The following is a 23,237-nucleotide window of genomic DNA, read 5'->3' on the forward strand; positions in this document are numbered from 1 at the left end:
AGAGCCACCGGGACCCGCGGGGCGCGGGCGGCGCCCTCACCCCCGCCGGGCCCGCGAGCGCCGCCCCACGCGCCTCTCCCGCCCGAGCCGAATTTAAACTGCGTTACTGTCCTCGCGCAAAGCACCAACGCCGCTGCTCCCGCGCGTCCCGCCCCCTTTCCACCCGCCAGCCAATAGCGGCGCCGCTTCGTTGCCCTCCCCGCCAATCAGGGCGCCGTTTATTGCTGGCTGGGAAGAAGCGCTCGGTGCGCGCGCCCGCCCGCTGTGGAGCTGGTCCCTGGCGCGGAGCAGACGAGTCCTCCTCCTCCTCCCGCTCCCCCGCCCCTTCTCCCCGCGCTTTGTTGGTGCCTCTCCTGGGAGAGCAGCGGCGGCGGCTGCGGCCGGCGGCGATGCCCGAGTTCCTGGCGGATCCGTCGGTGCTGACCAAGGAGAAGCTGAAGAGCGAGCTGATCGCTAACAATGTGAGCCTCCCGGGCGGCGAGCAGCGCAAGGACGTGTACGTGCAGCTCTACCTGCAGCACCTCACCGCCCGCAACCCGCCCGCCCTCGCGCAGCCCGACTTTTCCAGCGACGAGGAGCGGGAGCCCACACCTCTCGGCGCCCGGAGCCGCGGAGCTGCTGCCGCCGGGCGGGTGAGTACCGCTGCCTCCTGCCCGCGCCGCCTCGGCTTCCCGGCAGCCTCGGGCCCGCTTTCCCGCCCGAACGGGGCCGGCCGCCTCCGCCCGCCGGCCGCGGCTCGGGGAGCGCCACAGCGCGCCGGGGTCCCCGCACGGGGTCGGGAGAGTCTCCGGCTCGGCTGAGGGCGGGATCGTGCCCGGCCGGGACGGTCCCGCCGCCTGAGGGAGAGGGGCAGCGGTGCTGCCGGGCGGCCGCCCCGCGTCGGGGAGCAGCTGGGACGGCGGAGTCCGTGCCGGGGGCCGGCGGCTGCTCCTTCAGGACGCGTCCCGCCCTGAGCGCCCTTGGAACCCCGGCGGGCTCGGGGGGCAGGGGCAGCGCGACCGCGCGTGGGGAGTGCGATGGCCCCCGAGGGTAAATTGGGAGACTTTTGCTGTAGCTTGGCGAGCGGTGTCCTAAGGAGACTGTTCTGGTGTTAGAGGAACGAAGCAAGAGAGCAGCACGAGGCTGCAGCTTGCTCAGTTAGGGACTCCGGTCCGCTGTCGTGGTTGTACGGCAGCCGCGCTACTCGGTGTAAAAGCTTTAAATGAAAGGATGAAGCTGTGCGTGAACAGCTGCTTTGTTTCGCTTAATGAAGTGCACTGTTTAGTGTAAAGAGAGTCTGCGTAATGTAGATGTCTCGCTCGTACCTCTGAGATGTGTATTATAGCAAAGCGCCTCTGGTGCCTGTTCAGTTAGTCCCCTGTGCTTGTTTTCTTAGACTTTACACATGTAAGGAAAGGGGGAAGCTGATGCCGTTTGAAGTTTTTCTCTTTGGGAAGCTGCGATTTCTTTCTTAATTTTTTGTAAGTGGACTATAAATTTGCATATCTTGAGAAAGCAATCTTGTAATTGATAATTGTAAGATGTCTGGTCTTGAGAAAAGGCTTGGATAATGATTATCAGCTTCCGGAGTCCTAATGCGTGTGATAGTGAAACTATTTAATTGTATGTTAGATACTGTGTTTCAAAGGTCATTAGTTGAGGGAGTGCCGAGAAACGGAGTCCTTTGAAGGTCTTTCACTTTCACGCTTTAACCTTCAAAAGCCCAAGAGAACAGTTCTTGAATTAAAAAATTGAAAACTGCGACTTCAAGGGGAAGAGATCTCTAGAACCAAGTTATTAACTTAATATCTGTCTGTTTCGGACACTTAACTGGCACTCACTGAATGCAGTTACAGGGAAACAGACATTTCTCTGACTTACAGTGGTCTGCTGATAGCATTCATAAGGTGCTTTTGAGTAAAACAGGATGAGCTTGAATCTGACTTGTTTCATGCTTGCTGGAGGAGGAACATCTCAAAACTGCTAGTTCCTATTCTAGATCTGAGTTTTCCTTTCCACAGTGCTTAAGTTTAAACAATTACGGGTGACTTTTTTGATGTTTACAGAATGGGTGGTACTCCTACGCTTTTGTGAACAATATCTGGAAGGCTCTGTGCTATTTATGCTTATCTGGTGTGTTAGTATCAGAGCACTGTATCATCAGAAGTTCCAGAACTTTAGCAAATACTCTAGTGCCCAGATTTGGGTCCATTGTGCCCCGTGTTGTGTCGCCTTCCCCTTAACCTTCCCCCAACAACCAACTGCAACCAAAACACTCAGAAAAATCCCAAACAGTACCTGCCAAGCAAAACAAACTTGGATGATGTGTGCTTGTTGCCTTCTTTGTGCTACTTGAGTAGTTCTGCGACTGCTTGTAGCCCGAGTAACTTTTGTTCCTGTTAATGTCTTTTGGCATAAGCGTGTTTCTCTGATCAGCTGTCCTTCAAAAAGATTAGCACTCGTGTCTCCAGAGCAATTTGTTCCCAGAACAACTGGAAAGAAGAGGAAGAGCGAGGGAAGGCTGATATCCCAGGGGGCTGGGAGTCAAAGCAAAATATCTTAATAAGATTGAGAGGACAAGAGGGAAAGCACCCAGACGTTTGAAAGAAGTTAGAGGTAAGGGGCAAGGGAGGAACTGGAACTGCAAGCATTTGTGGAAAGGATGAATACAATAAAAGCACGGGCTTTGCTCCATTCATCTCTGTGCCCGCTCGCCCCTCCCTTCATTGCGAGCACACAGTCAGAAGGCTCTCGGTCGGGGGCTGCAGCCTGGCTGGGTCGCAGCCCCGGTGTGAGCGGGGCACTCGCAGGGTGGGGCGCGCTCCGAGCGGCTCCTCCTGGGCACCCGCGGGATCGCTCGGCTGCCTTAGCGGGCCTGGAGCTGGGCGGGCGTCGCTCTTCTCAAAGTGCCTGCGAGCCACAAGTGCAAAGCAATCGTCTGAATGTCCGTGCTGCAGTCGCTGAAAGCTACACCAGCTCTCTTAATAGTGGCGTTAGAGCTTGGACACGGCTGTAGTCATTAGTAATTTTGAACTGTCTGCACTTCATTTAAATGCGGTTTTTCTAAGTTCTGAACATTTGATAATGCATTTAGGTGCTTATTTTCTATTGATAAAAGCTGTGCGGAGACAAAATCCCATAGTTTGAATTCTGTTGCAAATTATGTGTTTTGAATCTATCACTCTTTTGGCTTACCTTTATGCAGCCCAAGAATATATAGCTCACTTTGGCTACCAGAACAGGAAGAGCTTTTAAAATCATGCCTATTTGTAGCTCAGTCTGATAATATTGTCTGGAGGAGCCAGCTTCTCCAGCTCTGCTAATGTTTTTGAGCAACTTTTTTGCTTTTTTCCCTTAAGCCTGTTTAGCATAGTGGTATGTGAGGACAGTGACTAGGTATGCAAGACACTGTTTTGCTGCAAGGTGAACCATCTGGATCTGAATGTCCCTCGTGGTGGTTAGTTATGGGCTGAATGTCAGTAAAGATAGCTCACAGGAAAAATAACTATGAAATTACATTTTTGCCTCTCTAGGACCATTATTTTAAAGCATGTACCAAAAATACTGTCTTGATGCTGTTGTCAAACAGAAACTGTTCAGAGCTTAGAATGTATGGATTATTATGACTGAGCTTGTTGTGTATTTCATGTCCTGGAAGAATCACTTCTAAGACATATACTGAGTGATATTTTTGACCTTTAAAGTGATTATATGAAAAAGATCAGTCAAATGTCTCCTGTAAATGACATGATGAGAACATCTGGACCTGAAGAGCTTGTTTGAAAGGTCGTACATGAGACCTATCAGGTAAAGATGTTTGGTTTGATGGGGGGAGACTTGTTTATTTGGATTGTTGAGGTTTTTTGTTCTAATCAAGTGCCAAGTAACTAAAGAGCCAGCTCCAGCTTTTCATAGTCAGAATGCTGTGGTTGTGATATCTGTAGCCAAGGTAACAACAGCTTCAAACCTTTCCCTATTAGAAAAGAGAAGGTAATAGTAAAACTGGTAGTTTATGAAGATTAGGTTTGTGGAAAGTGTACTGGACAGGTGAGGCAGTGTAAAGCATCTGTGTGTGCCCAGTGAAGGCAGAGAATCTATTTGGTGTTTCCTGTGTGGCTGTATGTCTTCATTACGACCTGCCGCACAAACATCACCCAGAATACAGTTTAAATCCTTTGTGGCCTTTTAAAAAGCGCTCATCTGCTGGCTGAGAGAAAGTTGTGGGTAGCAGGGATGAGATGACCAAAGTAGTTCTCACTGCAGTGGGAAGTCCTGCCAGGCTGTTCTGCAGCTTCAGACTTTGAGAGGGTGTATTTCCTTCACCAAGTAACATGGAAATTAGTGTCTGAGAGGAGAAGGGGGTGGAAGGGTTGAATGATCCTTAATCTTATAATTTATGACTGTTACTATACATAGGCTTGGAAATTTTAAGTCTGGCACTTGCTAATTAAGGTTAAAAGGTAGTGAATTCTCCAAGTTGTGTGCATCAGTATCTTTTGCATTGCTGCTGCATAATTCCCTTTCCATTGTTTATTTTGTCTGTCCTGTAGCTCTTGGTAAATATTGTCTCCAGGTCTTTAAGGTGAAAAAGTTCAGTTCATTAAATATCATTAATTTTTAAAAAAGAAAATTATATTGCAGGAAATTGTCTATGGTAGAATACAAAGTACAAGGGGAATAAAGACCTATGTATTTCACAGTATAAATCTATTATTAACATTTTGCATGTTCAGTTCCTTAACTTTACATGTCCTAAGAGAAATAGTTATTTGTTACCAGAGGGAGCCCTGCAAACTGGAGAATTAAGCAGCATTTTGTTGGTGTGATTTGGGCTTTCTTTAGCCTAACCTTAACCTTAACATCTTAACGATTGAGAGGAATCGTAAATAAGCCCTGACCCTTTTTGTGTCTGTGATGAAGCTGCACCTGTTTGGGATTAAAATCCTTGTGTATCCTGATGTAGATGCCATTTAATTTGGGATTTGAAAATAGTTTTTGGTGGTGTCTCATAGTTGTTGGCTTTATTATTTAACGGCTTCTTCAGCATGTTTCTTATGCCTGTTTTTGGGAAGTGCTGAGATTAGTACAGGTGCTTATGAAGTTTGCCTAATTACCCTGGTCTCTGGCTGTTAATTTCTATTCAGTAGGAATGCCTGAGGGAAGGGGTGGGTTCTGAATTCTGGTTGCTTGCATTGTCTGCTCTTCTTGCTAGCAAAAGAAGGTGAAAGCTTTGTGCTGTCAAGAGATGACACTTGGAGAGGATAAAGTTCACTTATGCTGTTGTTTTTCTGTGGCCCTAGTACTGAGAATGCTGTGTGGCAGCCCCATGCTTATAATTCACTTCAGTACTTGTCTGAAGAGTTAGTTTCTAGGCAATTGGAAACCAAGCCTGACATGTACCACTACCAAATTGCTATCTCTGATGTGAACAAATCTCTCTCAAGTGAAGTATGCAGATAATCTTCCAGCTTCTGTTTTCTAGAAAATAGCAATGAATAGAAATATTTTTTTAATGCTGTGAGCTCTGGACCAGATTAGAAGTTCTTCAGATAAGGATTTATTGATTTGGGTATATTGTTGCAAAAATACTTACATAGATTTGGGTGTATTACTGCAAAAATATTTACATTATGGGCAAAATGGTCAATAGCACTACCTTACATTGGCAAATTCTGCCACAATTTCATTTCAGGCACTTCATCTCTGCGCCACAATAAGACAAATTTTGCTAGTGGTCTTAAAACAGGTAAATGAGGGTGTGAGTTTTTTGGATTTGTTTGTTTTTATGTAATGTACAGTGTTAGGAGTTTAAGTTAGTTCTTTTGATCTCTCTCATGGTGTAGTCCAGCAGACAAGTTGTCCTGACTCAGAGGAAGTGTAGTGATGCATTAGACTGTAATGGTAGTGGTAATTAAATTTAGTGTTGTTGCTGAAGTTGACGCTGTCATACCACAGCTGAGGGTGAGAAATTCTTCTATCCAGCCTTGTACTTCCAGGGACTCACCTTGTGGTCCAGTGAATGGTTAGATGGCAGCTTTCTGCTTGTACAAGGCAAGTCATTTGCTCCTGCTCTAAGGAGAATAGGTGTTCAAAAGTAAAAGCTGTGACCTTGCAGAACACAAAATGAACACATCTGGCCCAATTATTGAAGAACTCAGATTACTTTCAACTTCCTCCATCCCCTCCCTACTCTTTTTCTTTGCTGAAACTGGCTGTTTTGATGATCTCTGTTTGTGACAGTAGTGCAGGAAAAAGTGAAATGGTATTTGAAGGAAAAAAGCCACAAAGAAACCATGAGATACGTGAGTTTACTTATGTTAGAATACCCTGGTACTCATTAGTTACAGTTAGATTTCTGATGGCTAAGATTTGTTTAAAGCATCCAGAATGCTGAGTAGTTTTTCTGGTGTTGTATGACTTCTGTGGTCTCTAAGTGAACAAAGGTAGAGATACATTACATCAGGATTCCAGTTTCTCTAAATGGAATGTCGATTTCCTGCACCATGGTAGTTTTTTTCTGAAATATGGACTAGCACCTTGATTTATCTGCCTGGTGATGTGGGCAAACACCAGAGCTCTCATTAGTCTAAACAGATCTCAACAAGAAAACTCAGCATTTTTTTCAGAAGTTTTTTCTGTTTGGACTGTTCAGTAGTCCAGGAAAAAAACCACATTGAGTATGAAATTAAAGTTAGTGCAATATTTAGCTTGACATAATGTTATGACCAACATGTTCAAAAGTGACTAAAAGTCTTATTCAGCTGAAGGATTGTTTCTTGTGTATGGCTCAATTGCTTCAAAAAGTAATTAGGAATGGAATGACTGATAAAGTGAGTTGTAAATCTGTCTTTAGTCAAATCTGCTTCTTTAATAGTCCTATACTTTCTTGGGACTGTTTGTAGTTTATTTCATAAAATAAAGAAATGCCATGATCTGTTGGCTTTTCAGCAGCTGATTTTAAGTTTATCATGCTGGAATATTCAGAAGCCAGAGGAAAACTTGGAGTCAGATATATTTGGGAAGCCCTCATTCAGTCCCTGCTTAGTTTTAAAATACCAAGATATTTGAGGCAAGACCATGTTTGCATGCAAACAAATATTGAACTTGCATTAATAGCTAGATAGATTCTGTTAGCTCATGTAAATCATCTTAGTGTAAAAAAAAAACAGATAGGCCTTCTAGACAACTGAGTTGAGAAAAATGCTAAGTACGGAAATTGTTTCTGTTTATATAATGCAGCTTTGAGATACTGCTTTGAAATAAGTCATTTGTATCAAGGTCTTTCTTAGTAAAGAGCATGCAAATCCTAAGCATGCTTTTTGTCTTTCCTCTTCACTTTTACAAATCCCTATCGTAGCAACAGAGGCTTCCCAAGCTGAAGTGTTGCGATCACTCTGTTTGGATCGAGCAGAAACTGCTAATTTAGGAGTAGCATCTCAGCAGATTATTTTGATAGCCATCTGCATGTGGTGATGGTGCATTGCCAAGTGCTCAAGTAGTGTTGCCAGAGTTGGGTTTAGAATTTTTTAGAGCTACAAGTAACAGAGGCCTAAGCAGACAAGTAGGATTTTGAAAATATGAAACCATTTCTGATTTTTGCCTTTCCTGTACTCACCTTGTAGTATCATGTAATCTCACAGAGAATGACAGGACAAGTAGGAGTAGGGGTTTAGGTAACTTGGGTGGAAGTATGTAGATACTAAAGAACTTGTTCTATATCATTAGAGGAGGAAATGACCTATCAGGTAGAAAAATAATGCAAAGAAATGCCAATATAACATAAATATTTGTAGTTTTGCATAGTGATGGTGAAACAGCTAGAAGCTTACTTCTCCAGTCACAGGAAAGCAGTCCCTTCCCACTGTATATTTGAACTTCAAATTAAAACACAAGACCAGAGTAATGAGTGATTTTAAGAGGAGACTTGTTATGTTTTCTTAGTAGGTGTAAATGTTTGTACTGTTTCATATAGGCTTTAGTAGTGATCATGGGTGAGAATAGAATTAATTTCTTCTGGATTTATATGTTTAGTACTCCTACGTTTTCCTGTTCCCTTAGAAGAAAAAGATGTGTTCAGTATTAACTGGAAACACTGTCTCTCACTTCTCTCTCCTGTTCCAGAAAGCCACAAAGAAAACTGACAAACCCAGACCAGAGGAGAAGGATGGCCTAGATATAACAGAGATGAGTAATGAAGACCTTCAAGAGCAACTTATGAAGTATGGAGTAAATCCTGGCCCAATTGTAGGTAGGTCAATTGAACTAGCAGATACTGATCTGTTTTATTTGTCACTATGAAATTTCCCTGGTACAGTTACTTTTTAGTACCAGCACTGTTGCAGTCCTGCTTCCCACCTAGGATATTTTTATTGTACTGTTTACATTGAGAAGTCTTGAAGCATTGCAGTGGACAAGCCTGCAGTTTGCTTCTCCTGTTCTAGGCCAGCTGGAGATGTTCCAAGCTGTGTTCTGAAGCTGTGTGACTCTTAGTTAAAGTTCAGTGCTGGGGTGGTTACGTCTTCTGATACAGAGGTTTAGATCTGGGCCCACTTAAATAGGAAATACATCTTACATAATAACCTCATAGTACTGAGAGCCAAATAAGAACAGGGAACTTCCCTTTCCCTAGAGCATTTCCTACTCACTGCATTGTGCAGTAATGTTTTCCTTTGCTAATGTTTTTTTCTAGCCTAGCATTCTGTCCTGCGTGCTGGCCTATGTCAGGAGTAGTCCTGACCCCAGCCTAATCTCCTGCCTTGGACACTGGGATGTGAGATCAAAGTGCTTTGCCTTTCAGATTGTGCAGTAGCCTAATGGCAAGGGAATTTGATTTCATAACTCTTGAAAAAAAGATCGTCTGTAGTATGTGGAGCCTTCTGTGGAATGTTCTTGAATCCTAGGAGGATGGAAGTGTCCTGATGGAGGCTGCAGTCCTGTGTGTATTCAAAGTCTTATCTGTAATATTTTCAGTTAGCTGATTGTGCATGCCTTGCCATTCATCCTGTACCTCTGGATGGTACTCAAGAAGCTATGTAGTCCACTGGAAAGGCATTTACATTTATTGCCTTCGTACCCTCTAAATTTTTAGAGGATATGGATACTTCCTTGAAAGGCTGCTGTTTCTTTTAAATTATGGTTTCCTCTTATCAAAAAATTTCAAAAGTTAGATTTTTTTTTTTTCTGCAGCTAACACTCAGGCACCAGTCACCTCTACAGATTTTTGCCAACAATGTCCAAATATGGAAGTATGTGCTAGACTTAAAATGTTTTAGACAGCTGTCCTTGCTTGTCCAAGCAAGCCAACCTGATGGCAGCAAGCAGAAAGTTCTGTTGCTTGCTTGCACCACCTCTGATGCTTATTGGACTGAATTTGCCAACAAGGCAAAGGCAAGGGCGTCAATTCCAGGGTAAGGGAATTAGGAGGTTAATAGAGCAATCTGCATGGAAATAGTGCAAGGGAAACAATCAAATTCACTCTTTTTTTTTTTTTTTCTTTTTTTTTTTGTGAGGGAATAACAACTTGTATATTGCAGCATATGAAGTAGCATATCTAGGAAGCAGATAAATTCCATTTCCATAGATTTCCTTTCTGTAACTTGCAGTGTACAAAGAGGTCTGAGTTTATCTAACAATTCTCTTAAAGTGAGAAGTTAAAGGCTTTAGAGGCAGAGTGGTGTACCTAGAGGTAGGGGTGTGTATATAGATATATATATAGAGAGAGAGAGACTCTGGGCCATACAAACTGTTTAAAAATAAACAAAACATTATATTCAGAAATTCCCAAAGAATATGTAGCAGCCCAGTTCTATCAGTCAAGTCAGGAAAGATTAAAACTGTTTCTTCAGCATGTATCCTTCCTTGTTATAGCTACTACTAGGAAACTTTATGAGAAAAAGCTTTTGAAACTGATGGAACAAGGTCCTGACCTGATGGCACCTGTGCCTCTCCCAGCGATTTCAACTACTGAGAACACCAAACAGAATGGAAACAATGATTCTGACCAGTACAGTGACAATGAGGAAGGTAAGGCTGGAGTGGAACTTGCATGGGAGCAGTTCAAATTATACATGAGTAATACTTGCAGTAGAAATAACCTAGGGATGTATGCTTTTGCTGTTGGGGGAGGCTGTAAGATACTGCTGTGGGCCATGTCAGTCATGTACTTGATCATGCAGTACCAGCACAGTGATCCAGGTGCCTGTTCTGGTCCCTTTTATCCATTTTCCCCAGACTGGATGGAGCCTGTAAATCCAATAGACAGGAGAACTGCATGTTGGGTGTTTCAATGTTCTTTGCACTTCATACTTAAGTACTAACCCAGTTTTGTCTAATGGTGCTCACAGTAGTTATTCACTACGGGATAGTAAATGAATGTTTGCTTATTGATTTTTTGTTCTTTTTTTTTAATGGCTACCACTTATGATTCAACCCCTTTAAGCTCTGTTTTTTATGGACTTGGTTGAGGGTGGGTTGATTGGTTGGTCCTGGGTGTGTGTTTTGTGAGTTTTAATATCAAGTTTGTATTGAGCATGTGTAGTGGTAGGGAAAGTGGGACCAAAACCGCACCATTGTGCAATTTACAAAAATTAAAAACAGTGCAGGTTTTAAAGAATTACTTGAATGGAGTGTTAGAAGATGCTTATTTAGTGTGGTTTGGTTTTGGGAGTGGGTTTGTTTTGTTTTTTAAAGAAATTTCCATGGACATAGGACAGAAAGGGTTGAAATAGAACTAGTAATTGGATTGATCTCCCTTGCATATTTGGGCTTATTTTTCAGCCTTTTTATCTTGCACTTTTAAGGGAGAAAGAATATTAGAGATTGATTTATTAATGTTTGGGACAGCCAAGAGCCCAGTCACAACTGACAGCTAACTTCTTATAATTACATATGCTTCATATAAATACTGAACTGTTCACACACTGGGGAAAAAAACTCAAACCCAAATATTCCCCTTCTCCCCTACAAAAAAAAAGTTTTTATTAATAAATCTTAAATATGTTAGTGTAAAGCTATTAGAATTTTAGAAAAGCAGTGGAAATAATGTATCCTTTTGTTGGTGAGATAACTGCTAAGAGCTCTCCTTTCTACTGCATCAAAAATGGGATTTTATATAAAAGGACATATATTAGAGGAAACTAAGCTAACAACTTAAAACAACATTGACCATCTTCAATACATTTACTACAATCAATAGTAGAATGGTACTTTGGTTAAAGGAATTGCAATTTGATAGCAGTTTCTAAATGGAACTGCTGAATTTGTCAAGGCTTATCTGAAATGTAGGATTTTTAGCAAAAAAAGGTAAATATGTGTATCAGTGTTTTGAAATAATTTTAAGGTTGTTCTTCAAAAGTCTTTGTTCTTATACATTTAATAGAAAATACACCTGTTTCACAGCTCTCTCTGTTGCCTCTCAAAATGAATTTTTATTAAAATACATTTGGTTTCATCTAGTACAACAACAGTAGTATTATAGAAACTAGTTCTATTAAAACTGGTTGCAGATCCGAAGACCGAGCTGAGACTTGAGAAGAGAGAGCCCCTGAAAGCCAGGACGAAGACGCCAGTCGCACTCAAACAAAAAAGAGTTGTTGAACACAACCAGGTATGTTTGTCATAGCAGCTCCTGGAACTGCTGCTAACTGCAGGTGATGTGCTCACTAAACACCTTACTGCCTTTAACATTACATTTGACTAAGTGAGCCATGCTGGTTTTTAAAAGTTCTTTTAGAAAGCCTGTTCTAATATAGCATGAAAATCCTGTGAATTAACTGTAGTGGCTGTTTTTAGCATGTCTGATGATGTTCAAAAGTAATGGTCTGCTGAAAGCTGTTTGTCTGACTTGCCAGCTGCTGCAGCGCCTCCTAGAGAAAGATAGTAGGCAACCATAACATGTTTAGTTTTGGAAACCTGGCAGATTAAGTCATGTGGGCTGATGACTTTCTGTTGGATGCTCGTAATCAACTTGATTTAATAAAAGCAGTGTTTTCTCTAAAAAAAGAAAAGTTAGGAAAAAGGGGTGTGTGGGTTTTTGTTTGTTTTTTTTTGAACAAGTGTTTTTAAATGCATACATATATCTGTAGCTATCTAATCACATATATATATATGTATGCATTTTAAATACATCTGTTTAATGACTCATTTAAATGTAATCTGTGAAGTAATGTATTTGGGTATGTGCCTATATGTATAGGTGAGTGTATGTGTGTACACACACACACTAGCTATGTAATATTTTTTTTCTTCAACTATGTTTGTAGCAGCAGTACTAGAGTAGACATGAATTTGTTGAAAAACTTCTCCTATGAAGAAAAAGAATAAATAACAAGTGTAAATCTCCCATCTGTTCTTTACCCATAAATATTAGTTCTGCTGTCTTGATGGAAGAGAGATTTCACAGAATCTCCTCTGATTTTCAAACTGCTGAATACAGGGTATGGTAGTTGATGGCTGATCTGTCCTTCTGATATGAAGGCATCACTAAATGCCCTCTTCCCCAGCTTAGGATACTTTGAGTCTTTAGAGTGTTGTTCATCTGTCCAGTAAGTAGTGGAGTTATGCTGCAGTAAAGGACTCATAAAGAAACGTTCAGTGACTCAGAATCTGGCTTGTTAATTGCTTGGTGTATTTTAGCAGATCACAGTGACTTTTCTCAATACTTTGTTAAATGCCAGACGCCTGCTATTTAGTGTGTGTGTATGTATAAACATGCTTTAGCTATAGATGTCTCTTGAAGTGGGTAAAATGCTTCTCTGTGACCTTGAGTAATGCAAGACAGCTACGGAGATCCATAACTATTTTGCTTATTTTAAGTTGGAGTTTAGGATGCAAGCTGAACAGATTTTACTTTGAAAAATTAAAACACACACATAGTTCAATGCACCAAGCATGCTTTAATTTGATCAGGCAAGTTCTGCTTGTAATGGTCTCTATAATGAGCATCTTAATCTTTAGATTCTTGTATTTCAAGAATCACTTTTCAAAATGGTTATTCTACCAGAAATCCCTGTCAGCTTTAGTGTAATAAAGATAGTTAATTCTGCTGTCAACAAACAAACCTTGTAGTCTTCAGGAACTCGCTTACAAAATAAAAGAAATTTAGTGAGGCATTTTTGTGGTGTTTTAAGTGATGATTTGTTTACTCGATTTTTTTGTCATCCAGTTTCACTATGTTAGTATCAGGTCATTACTCTTTTGGCAATCTTGCATGTGCAGTACAGATGCAATATTTTGCAACTTGCATGTTTTAATTTCCAGGAGTTAATCAAAAGAATAATGAAAAAGTGACATCATTTCAAAATTGCCAAATTCTTCAGAAACTCTTTAGTCATTTAAACCTTTTACTTTTGAACTTCTGATTGTTTCTTGTTTGGTTTTTTTTTAATACAGCAAACAGACAAAACCATCGAAAAAACCCAAAACAAAATAGCCCCACCCACCCCCCAGTTAAATTTTGCAGCTGCTTGAAGCCAAGAACAACTTAATGCTTTTGGCTAGCAAATGTGTGTAGTCATGTATTTTGCTGAGAACAAAATCAGGACATGGATAAGATTTTTTTTCTTTCCTCCCCTTCTTCCTATGGAATTACATTGTAGGTTTTCAGCAATGTATCAAGGGACTATACTAATTTTGCAGAACTATTTAAGCCATTGTGCTCTGTGTGACATTGGCACAAAGATAGAGTGTCTGAACCATGGTGAGGCTGAGCTGGTGGGCAATGTGGAGTGAGCAGACTTGCTACTTCTAGGTTACTTCTAGGTCCTGTGCAGCACTGCTTTTAGACCAGATGTATGTAGCTTACAAGACTGTTTGTCATTTGGCATGGCTGGATGTAGCTGTTCTCTTGAGAAGAGAGTGCAAAGAGATAGCTATTAGGCAGACTGCTGCACAAGAAATTGGGTGGGGAGGTTGAGTATGGGTCTTATCAGTCAGTTAGCAGGGGAGGGCTGGATGAACTTGAGCTCAGCTATTTGTTTCATTACCTCTTCATAGGGAAAAGGCTGCAGAAAATGCTAATTTTAATACCCCCTTCTAATCCAGTAGGTGAATCTAGAGTAGGAGTTCAAAACTGAGCCTAACATGTCATAGTAAATGGCCCTGGGCAGAAGGAGGCAGGATAAACAACGTAAAAATGTTAAGGAGCAGTGTAGAACTGGTCTCTCTCCTGAAACTTTGTGCAGTGACATTCTGTATGTGCTGTGGTCCCCTTCTCCTCCCTGTATTTTTTTTTTTACTACCTGTATAGTAACTTGGTAAGTGATAGCTGAGGTAAAGTCATAATCTATAGCTCCACTGCTCATGAGTTATTCGACAGAAGCAGACACTGAACACTGCTTGTGTACCACACCATTGTCGTTTCTCTGGTTACATTACAGGTTTCTCTGGTTACATTACAGGGTGGTGGTGTACCCAACATGAACGTTACATTTTGACAGGGTTAGAGGCCTGCTCTGTTGACAGTGAGGATAACTATAACTGTAGACAACAAGTTTTATTTCTTCTTTCTTTTGTCTGTTGACTGTGTTCTACTGAAATCTGGATGGGTTTTATGCAGTAGATTCTTGTTTTTCCTAGACTTTTCATGCAAGAAAAAAATTGAAAGTTGGTACTTCAAACATATGATTAAAGCATCTGAAGAAGAGAGGCAGTTATTAGTGAAGTGCTTCTAAGTTTCATAAGTAATTCATAGTCAAATAGTCTGGAATGGGGAGCTTGTGGTTACTAGTATGAGTGAATTTGCCTTCCTGCTTTCCTGAGTAGATTGTTAGAGTAGAAACACTTTGAAATTAGTATTTTTTTCTCTAAGCTTTTAAAGAATACCTCTCAAATAGAAAATGTATGGGGTTAAGGTGAGGAATTGTGATTATAGGTTGCAGGAAGGAGGAGAATGCAGTGTCTGATAAATATTTAAGAAGGGGTTAGAAGATGTTTCATCAAAAGTTTGTAAAATTGTAAAGAATTTTGGAGAATTAGGCTGAAATCTACAATTCTAAAAAAAATCTGAATCTGTTTGGACCTGAGGTCTGTGCATTTGTTTTATAAAATACTTCAGTGACTTTGGAATGAAGTGAAACACTTGTGCTCCCTCTGCTGTGTATGTAGTAGCTAGCTGTTATACAGAATTTGTCATAGAACCATAAAGCAGCTCAGCATCTAGTTTCACTATCCCCTCTCAATTAATAAATATTTTTCAGCCTGTTCTCTTAACACATTGTTTTGGGGCTGAAGCTGTTCTAGTGAAGTCATTTCCACTATTGAACCTGCAACTGACAGTTGCAGTGTATAACTTTATTTAGCAATGAGTGTAACTTCTAAAAACTTGGTAATACATCACTGTATGAGGTGTTAATGTGCAAAGATAGAAGTATTGAAAAAGTAATTTTTATTTTTAAACTTTACCAAATAAAAATGAAAATCTTCATCTGGATGAAGCAGATCCACATCTCCCTTTCCATCTCTGAATTAGTTTAGAGGGGAATATTTGCTTTGAGCATGAAACTTGCAGTAAAGCATAGGGAATGATCTGCATTTGTTAATGGCTATAAAATTTTGGTGCTTCATGCTGTTACTTCAGTTTGTGAGAGATCTGTATCAGGCTTGATTGTTTAAACCTGCTGTTATGTGAAAAGTTTTAGTTTTATCCCTGTATGAGGAAACTTTTTAAGATCATTAAGTGTCTCTCCCTGCCCCCTGTGGCTGAAGATTAGTTCCTGTTGAAACCTAGGAGGCTGTGCATAAACTGTGCACAACTCTGTCTGAGAAAATAGAACCCTATCTGTAGAGAAAAAGGTGATGCTTTCTGCTTATGCTCATAGGTTTATTTTTTGTATGTGTGTGTAGGCAGGAAATGTAATGGGACTGAAAACTTCATGTCTGCTGTCTATGAGTTGATGTAAGTCCTCATGTTAGCTCATTCTAGGGCAGTGAGCAAATCAGTTTTTACTGTTGGGCATTATCTATTCAGTTCTGTATTTGAACAATATGCTCAAATATAAGTATTCTGGTCAATGCTACTAATCTAGCTAGCTATTCATTATTGATTCATTATTAGGATCTAGAGTTTCTTGATTGTAGACACGTTGCTTCTGGAGTGTGCATGCTATTTTGGCTTTTGGCTGTGAGTATCTGATATTTGGAGCTGGTTTTCATGTATGTGATCATGTGTTTGATGCTTGAATAGACCTATTCTCAAGATGGAGTTACTGAGACTGTCTGGACAAGTGGATCTTCAAAAAGTGGACCTCTGCAGGCATTTTCTAGGGAGTCTACAAGAGTGTCAAGAAGAGCACCAAGAAAAAGGGTGATGAGAGGCTTTTATAATAGACAAGCTTTTTTTTTTTCTCTCACTCTTAGGGTCCCAGTGGCTCTTTTATTCAATTGTTGTCTTTTGTTTGTTTTAAACAAACAGGTGGAAGCTACAGCACAGTTGCCTGTAGATGATGCTGTAATATCAGAGAGTACTCCCATAAATGAAACTGTGTTGGCTGCAAGCGACGAGACCCTAGTAAATATGCTTAGTAAATATGTTTAATCAGTTGTGGTATTCTTCTGTAATATATCTTCACTGACAGAATCATTCTGTTTTGGACAAACAGGAGATTGTTTTAAGGAAAGTAAGACTATTCAGTAGTCTTTAAGAACTCATACTCAATATATGTTTTAGAACCGAATACTCTTTACTTTGAGATGGGACTAGTTCAACACCTAGGTCCCATCTATTGTTGTTTGAGGGGGGAGGGCTGAAAAGAACCACTTTACAAGCTTAGATGCTTTTTTAATTTATTTAAGTACATGCAGAATATTTGCTTTTAAGTTTGGCTTTTCTTGTGAACTAAATAACTTTTATGTTTCTAAATGGCTTAAGAGAAACTACTTGGAATGATAAGCAGTGTGTTTCCTTTGCTGATCTTGGAGCATCTTTTACATAACCTTCTTCAGTTAACTTCTAACATGCATATATTCAATGCACATAAAGGTTTTATTTTTTGGTTCTGCCACCTTGCCCCTTTTCATTTTGTATTTTGGCTGTTTCTGAGTTTGAACAATTTTGAATCTCGGCAGGTTGGCAATAGGGTGCCTGGAAATTTCAAGCATGCAGCTCCTACACTGTCAGTCAGTGAACTCTCAGACATGCCCAGAAGAACACCAAAGAAACTACTGATGACAGCTGAAGTAAATAAATTAATACTTAGATTGCTCTTGCTTACTCTCTGTGAACAAAATTCTTGTGTATGTGCTTATTTCTTAGTACAGAGGGGGTAGAGGATGTCACTGCCCGGGTGACACCAGTCAAAATAAACTAGTGTTGTCACATGACATAAAACAGAATATAAACTTATTTTCATCTTCCCCTTTCAGATTTAGGGGTGTGTGTGAAAAATGTGATTTTTCTCTTTTCCTAACACAAATATATTTTGATGTGTTATTTCTCCTTGTGCTGCTATTTTTCTGAGCAAAATATAGATTTTTTTTGTCTTTTAAATTCTTTATAGCTCAAAGTAGAGTAGACGTGGGTTATCTCCCTTTGAGCTTGTAAATCAGCCTATTCTGAAAAAATGCAATGTGCTTTAATTTAGGGAATTAACTAGTAGAATTACTTTAGACCAAATTCCTGAATTAAAAAAGTATCTGTAGATTCCTGGTGGTTATCAAGGGAGAAAAGAATTCTTTTACTGTTAACCTATTCAGGCTGTCAAAAATTATCTCTTGGAGAACTGTCTAAAGCACCTGCAAGTATATGTAATTGTATTAATGTAATCTGTAATGTGGAATTTTACATTACAAGATGCTGTTTGTCTGTTCATGTAGCTCCAGATAAAGCTGCTATTAACACTTCATTTACAATACAACTGCAGTGTAGGCTTAGTTGTCAAACAGAATGTTGTGGGTCAACTTGATGTTCTACTCCAAACTGCTGATGGGGTTTTTCAGTCAGTATTTTACTCTACTGTGGTTTATTACAGCATACTGTATGGTTTATTACAGCAAGAAGAGACAGATTGCCCACATCAGTGCTTTTTAAATCATGTTGGTCACAACCAGTCCTGTGATCTGCTCAACACAGCCATGATAGAGGTGATGGTTAAGTTTTTTTGATCATCTACATCATCGGCTCGCAGGTGTATAGGATTTATTTATACAGCTTATTCTTTATCTTAAAGGAAATGGAGGTGATCACTGAATGCTTTAAGACACCAAAAGTGACTGGATGGCTGCCAATAACTAAGGTTAAACTTCTAAAACTCAAGAAGTAAACTTCTTGAATGGCACTGGGTGACTTATTCATTCTTACAAATTGCACATGGTAGTGGTCACTGAGATCGCTATGTAGAAACTTCTTTGTTTTGCTGTCTATTTGGCCTCTAACTGTTTTTGGTTTCCTAGGTGCTGGAGAGAACTACAGAAGAAAGAAGAGTAGAAAGGGATATTCTTAAAGAATTGTTCCCTGATGAAGTATCAACACCTACAGGAATTAGGTAATTCTAAGGTTTATGGGGGCTTTTTCTCAGTTCTTGTAAACCTATTTAAGCTGAGAAATATCTTTTGATTATATTGACAGATTTTTGATTATATTTCCAGTTTTTGCACTCTGGCTCAATTACATTTGTGACAGCCACCTATTCTTCCATTCTATACACACAGATTTGTTACCAAAACAGCCCCCTCTCTATTGAAATTGGAGGAGGGAGAAGGAGAACAGGGTGATACTATAGTAGGAATTATTACTGGAATTTCTAGGTGGTGAAAGTTAAATGGAAAGGGCTTTTCTGTGGTAGTGACTTGCAATATTTAAGTTTTTGACAACATACAAATGCTTAGGCCTGCTGTAAATTAAGGAAAGATCTCGCAGCATATATTTGAATTTTCTTTTGTAAAGCAAGAAAGAACTTTCAGGTAACCTATTTTTTTCCTTTAGGTAGCAGTCATACTGAATACTCAGCGTGAATAAGAATGGCATCTAGGAAAGGCTGTTACTTGTGCATTTGGGGATTATTTTTGTGTCTTTGTATTTAAACAAAAATTGAAACAACCCTCTGGTTAACTAGGTAATTTAAAAAATGCTCTGTTTAGAGGATATGAGAAAAAGTTTCCCCATGTTAAGATGTGAAATTATCTCCTGTGTTTCCAACACGTTAATTATAGCTTCAATTTAAACTGCAATTGCATAAACTCTTGACCATAAGGAGAATATATAGTACCAGTTGCTACTACCATAGTGTGTCTGCTGACTCAAGTTTCCTCTCCTGTTTTGGAGGTCTAGTTAAATCCATACCACTTTTTCTTTTCAATAAAAATCATCTATGTGTACTCCTTGTATATAGGACCTTGGCAGTGTACATAGCGTTTTTTTTAATCCTTGCTGCTTTGTCTTTTGGCTCTGTGTATGGCTTAGCCATCAGTAGATGTTTTATTGGCCAGAGATAATCTAATGTTTAGAAATCCCAACAGGGCTGCATAAGTAATGATTAAAAAAGCAAATAGAGGGAGATACTTTCTACAGTTTGATTGCCTACTTTCTACAGTTTGATTGCCTGCTATGATCCTTTTTATGTGGATAGGGTGAAGTAGCATTTGAGGGTTTTTTTAGAATGTTTGCTTGAACAGTGAATTATTAACTTAACATGTCTACATGTCAAGCTTCAAAAGTAGTATTACGGGTACTGTATTCACCAGAAATAATTCTTAGTTCTTTATTACACTAAAACTTCCCTATGTACGTTAGATTGCCCTTTTAAATATGCAGTATTTCAATTTGATATTTTTAATTAACAGTGCTAGCTGCCGTAGACCAATCAAAGGAGCTGCAAGCCGGCCTCTAGAGCACAGTGACTTCATACTGGAGGAAAGTTACTCTAAGTATGCGCAGAAATACGGTACCTCCACTGACACCAAGCCAGAGAAACCACCAATAAAAAAAGAACGCCCTGTTGCCCTGTGGATAAAAGTTCTTCTCTTTGTTATTGTTTCAGTCTTCATGTTTTTGGTTTATCAGTCAATGGAAACTAATCAAGGAAATCCTTTTTCTAAATACCTGAAAATGGTCTCTCCGGGCAGTGCCGAATGAATATCTTTCTGAAAGGCACACCCAATTTGATCTCCTGTTTTTTAATTGTAGAGAACTCTTCTGCCCTCTCATCGGCTCAAGGACTTCTTACAAATAATGTGATTGGAACCTGATAAATTGGATAATTGAAGAAAGATAATATTAAATGGACATCGATAACTTTCTGGACTTTGGACAAGTAGGAGATCACTGCCATAGGAGTAACATTTTTTTACATCTTTGAACTTTTTGTAGGCTTTATTTTTTTAATGTGGACATCCTTTAAATTCACTTTTGAGAAAATGTATATTTGTTTTTGCAAGAACTTGGAAGCTGAGAAGGGCAAAAATGTAGTAAAATGTGAAGCTGTGTTTTTAAAGCTTTTCCTTTGTACAGAAAAGAAGTTGTACTTCTGTCTCTAGACTATAGCGGAGAAGGATTTTAACATAGGAAAAGGGAAATGCATTTCTTTATGCATTTTTTTCAGTAACAACATAACTGAATTTGATCTCTTAGGATGTAGAGAGAATACAACAACCTTTTCTGTAGATTACTGTAACTTTTTAGTAAATGTAACTGTAAACCTGTTTGCATTTCTGTAACAGTCTTATCATATTAGTAACTGTGTTTAAGTGTAATTTCATTTAAATGTATCCCTTCATTTTAGTGCTTACAGTGTTGTAGGAGCTGAATACAAGTTTAATTGGCAAGAGATGTCTTAGAGGAACTTATTTATTAGTAAAACGTGTGGGAAATAAAAATAACATCATAATAATTTGCCACTAAAATACTTTTTTGGGTCAAGATTATCTGAAGCAGTCGAAATTCCAACATTAGCAGTGGTCTTTTTTCTTTTTTAAAAAAGCGAGGTCTTTCCAACACAGCTTTATGTCATTATCTTTAAATATTCATGTAGAGAAGTATTCTCAAAGTGTGAAAATTCCATATGAAGTTTTATTCTTGTATGAAGAGGGCATTGCTGCATTTTCTGCTAGTTTCATCTTTTAAGGTGAGATTTACTACTTTCATGCCATTGACTATTTTTCTCAGTGGAAGCATGCTGAAACACTCTCTGTTGTGTAACTTGGTTGAGCAGGCAGCTGACTTCACTACTACCAATGAAGAGTGATAAGCAAAAATCTTTTTAAAGTGAATGTATACATTTTTGGTGTGCTTAAATCTGCAGCATACAGATGTTCAGTCTTATTGCTTGGTACAAAATTGCAATAAATCCTACTACTTATTCTTAAAGTGCTACTTATAAAAAGCTGAGAACATTAGTTAATAGTCAATATCTTTTTATTCTAGGTACAATTATTGTGTAGACTATAGCTATGGGGAAGCTTTACTTTCTGTGAACTTTGGGACAAACATGGTAATTTGTAGCAAAGCAATAGTTTTGGGGTTTTTTTCCTGTTTAATGTTTTTTTCCTTCTAAACTGCTTTTTTGAGTAATTCAAATAGCTAAACTTGTGTCCATCCTATAGGGAATTGTAACATAAGACATTCACTTTTGGTGTCAAAAATGGAGAAAAATAAAAATGATTTTAATGTGTGTGGATTTTCCTTATCAAAATAAATGCATTGCTGAAAGGCAGCAAAAGCAAGACAAATGATGTATCAGTGGTGTCATTTTCTGCTGCTATAGTCTTACATATTGAAAAAAAATTAGAAATCTGACAGTAAATAGGTCAGTTCATTTACCTGGTGGCAGGAGTATCATCATATTTACAGTATCAGAGTTTTGCACCATAGTTCTTTAGCCAATGTCAGGCCTTTAATTTGGATGGGGGGAGAAGATAGCTTTCATTTGTTCTTCAATGCTAAAGAACTTCCTTTTCACTTTAAATTATTTCTCACACCACTTTGATGTTTCAATGTAAAATATAGCTTTCTTTCCTAGTTACATGAAATACTTTCAGTTAACCTCCTCCAGGAATACTACTAGTATCATCAAAGAAAGAAAGCAAGCCACAATCAAAACATACTGCAAACTGAATTTTGTTACAATTAAATGTCATCATTCTTTCATTTTTGCACTGTTTTGGAGAATGCTCTCAATTTCAGTGTTGCCTCACAGCTGGTAGAGCTTTCTTGAAAAGTCCTCAAAATAACCTACATCTAGTTCAGTTGTAGTTGGAAGGCATTGCATCTTCAAGAAATGAATGTGTTTTTTTTTATCTTTCAGACATTTAATGGTGTGAGGTAGCCCTGAGAGTAGAATCTTTCTCCTGGCCCCAAAGATGAATTTTTCGTGGTATTCTAAGAGTAACACATAGTAGTGCTATGAGCTGTGCTTAAAGCATTCTAACTACTGCAGTAGAAGTTAAGCTGAAGTATATAATTATACTGTAGTTCTTTGTATCAAGGTCCTGAAGCAATAGGCACTGATGTTCCTTTTTTCCCTTCCTTTACACATTCCCACTTTTGTTCCGTGAGTTCATCTTGTTTTTTAGACAGAGCCAGCTTGAACTTTCAGTACCAGTGACAAAACAGAGCGATGTTATGGACTAGTATCCAAAATTCAGTTGCAAAAATGAGTGGAGTTCTGATGTAGGAAGTATGATTTAAGAAGTCCCTTCTGGGGCAAGGACTGCAACAAGCCTGGAAAAGGTTTGTGGAAGTTAATGGCCATGACAATGTTATTTTGGGTTTGGTTCTCATAACTGGTCATAGTGCTCAGAATGCTGTGCTGAAAACCTGCCAGGTTTTGATTTCCTGTCTGAATTGGAGTTAACACACAGCTTGTTTTTTTCCCCTTTAAATTCTGTGCTAATCTTTCAACATACACCCTGTCTTGGGAGCCTGGTATCAGGCTGTGGATCACTAGAGGATTTCACTTGCAATCTTCAGATTAATCTTACAGCGTCTGATCCATGGTGAGAGTGTGAGAGCTTCAGTAGTGTCTAAGAGAATACATTTTCAAGAAAGATCTTAAATTTAATTCTCTGTGTGGTTTAAGGCCTTTATTTGTATTTACATAAGAAACCGTGTGAAAGAACTTCTCCAAGCTTACTTGCTAACAGCATGCTCAGCACTGCCCTACAGAATGATTTCAGATCCCTCCTGGGCTTGGTCTGTGTGTTTTGTTTTGTTTTCTGTGGCATAAACTTACAAAGCTCTTCATGGTATTAAAATTCCTGCTAATTACCTTCTTTACTAGTTTTGTGGACAAGATATCTTTAAAAAAATACTTTAACTGGTTTATGCAGAT

General features: G+C 39.3%; 1 protein-coding gene across 10 annotated transcripts; it reads left to right on the plus strand.

Annotated features, from left to right (window-relative positions):
* The first annotated feature begins 268 nt into the window (after window positions 1-268).
* On the plus strand, window positions 269-21,636 carry TMPO (thymopoietin). Of its 10 annotated transcripts, XM_059471629.1 has the most exons (11): window positions 269-632; window positions 8,101-8,227; window positions 9,847-10,002; window positions 11,484-11,584; window positions 16,160-16,279; window positions 16,388-16,483; window positions 17,041-17,151; window positions 17,965-18,054; window positions 18,141-18,206; window positions 18,364-18,455; window positions 19,753-21,636. In XM_059471629.1, the coding sequence occupies exons 1-11, from the start codon at window positions 390-392 to the stop codon at window positions 20,042-20,044; spliced, it is 1,494 nt and encodes a 497-aa protein (XP_059327612.1). In that variant the 5' UTR covers window positions 269-389; the 3' UTR covers window positions 20,045-21,636. The 10 variants fall into 10 exon arrangements, with proteins under 10 accessions (XP_059327612.1, XP_059327614.1, XP_059327615.1 ...); XM_059471631.1 differs by lacking the exon at window positions 18,141-18,206; XM_059471632.1 differs by lacking the exon at window positions 16,160-16,279.
* The last annotated feature ends 1,601 nt before the right edge of the window (window positions 21,637-23,237 follow it).

The sequence above is a fragment of the Ammospiza nelsoni genome, chromosome 5 (genome assembly GCF_027579445.1).
Source record: "Ammospiza nelsoni isolate bAmmNel1 chromosome 5, bAmmNel1.pri, whole genome shotgun sequence".
In the NCBI taxonomy this organism is placed as follows: Eukaryota; Metazoa; Chordata; class Aves; order Passeriformes; family Passerellidae; genus Ammospiza; species Ammospiza nelsoni.

Bases quoted from the DNA above. Each gene is read 5' to 3' on its own strand.
- TMPO (XM_059471629.1), top strand. From the start codon at position 390: ATGCCCGAGTTCCTGGCGGATCCGTCGGTGCTGACCAAGGAGAAGCTG. The intron at 17,152-17,964 runs GTAAATAAATTA...GGTTTATTACAG, and splicing joins AACTACTGATGACAGCTGAA to CAAGAAGAGACAGATTGCCC. The intron at 18,055-18,140 runs GTGATGGTTAAG...TTTATCTTAAAG, and splicing joins TCAACACAGCCATGATAGAG to GAAATGGAGGTGATCACTGA.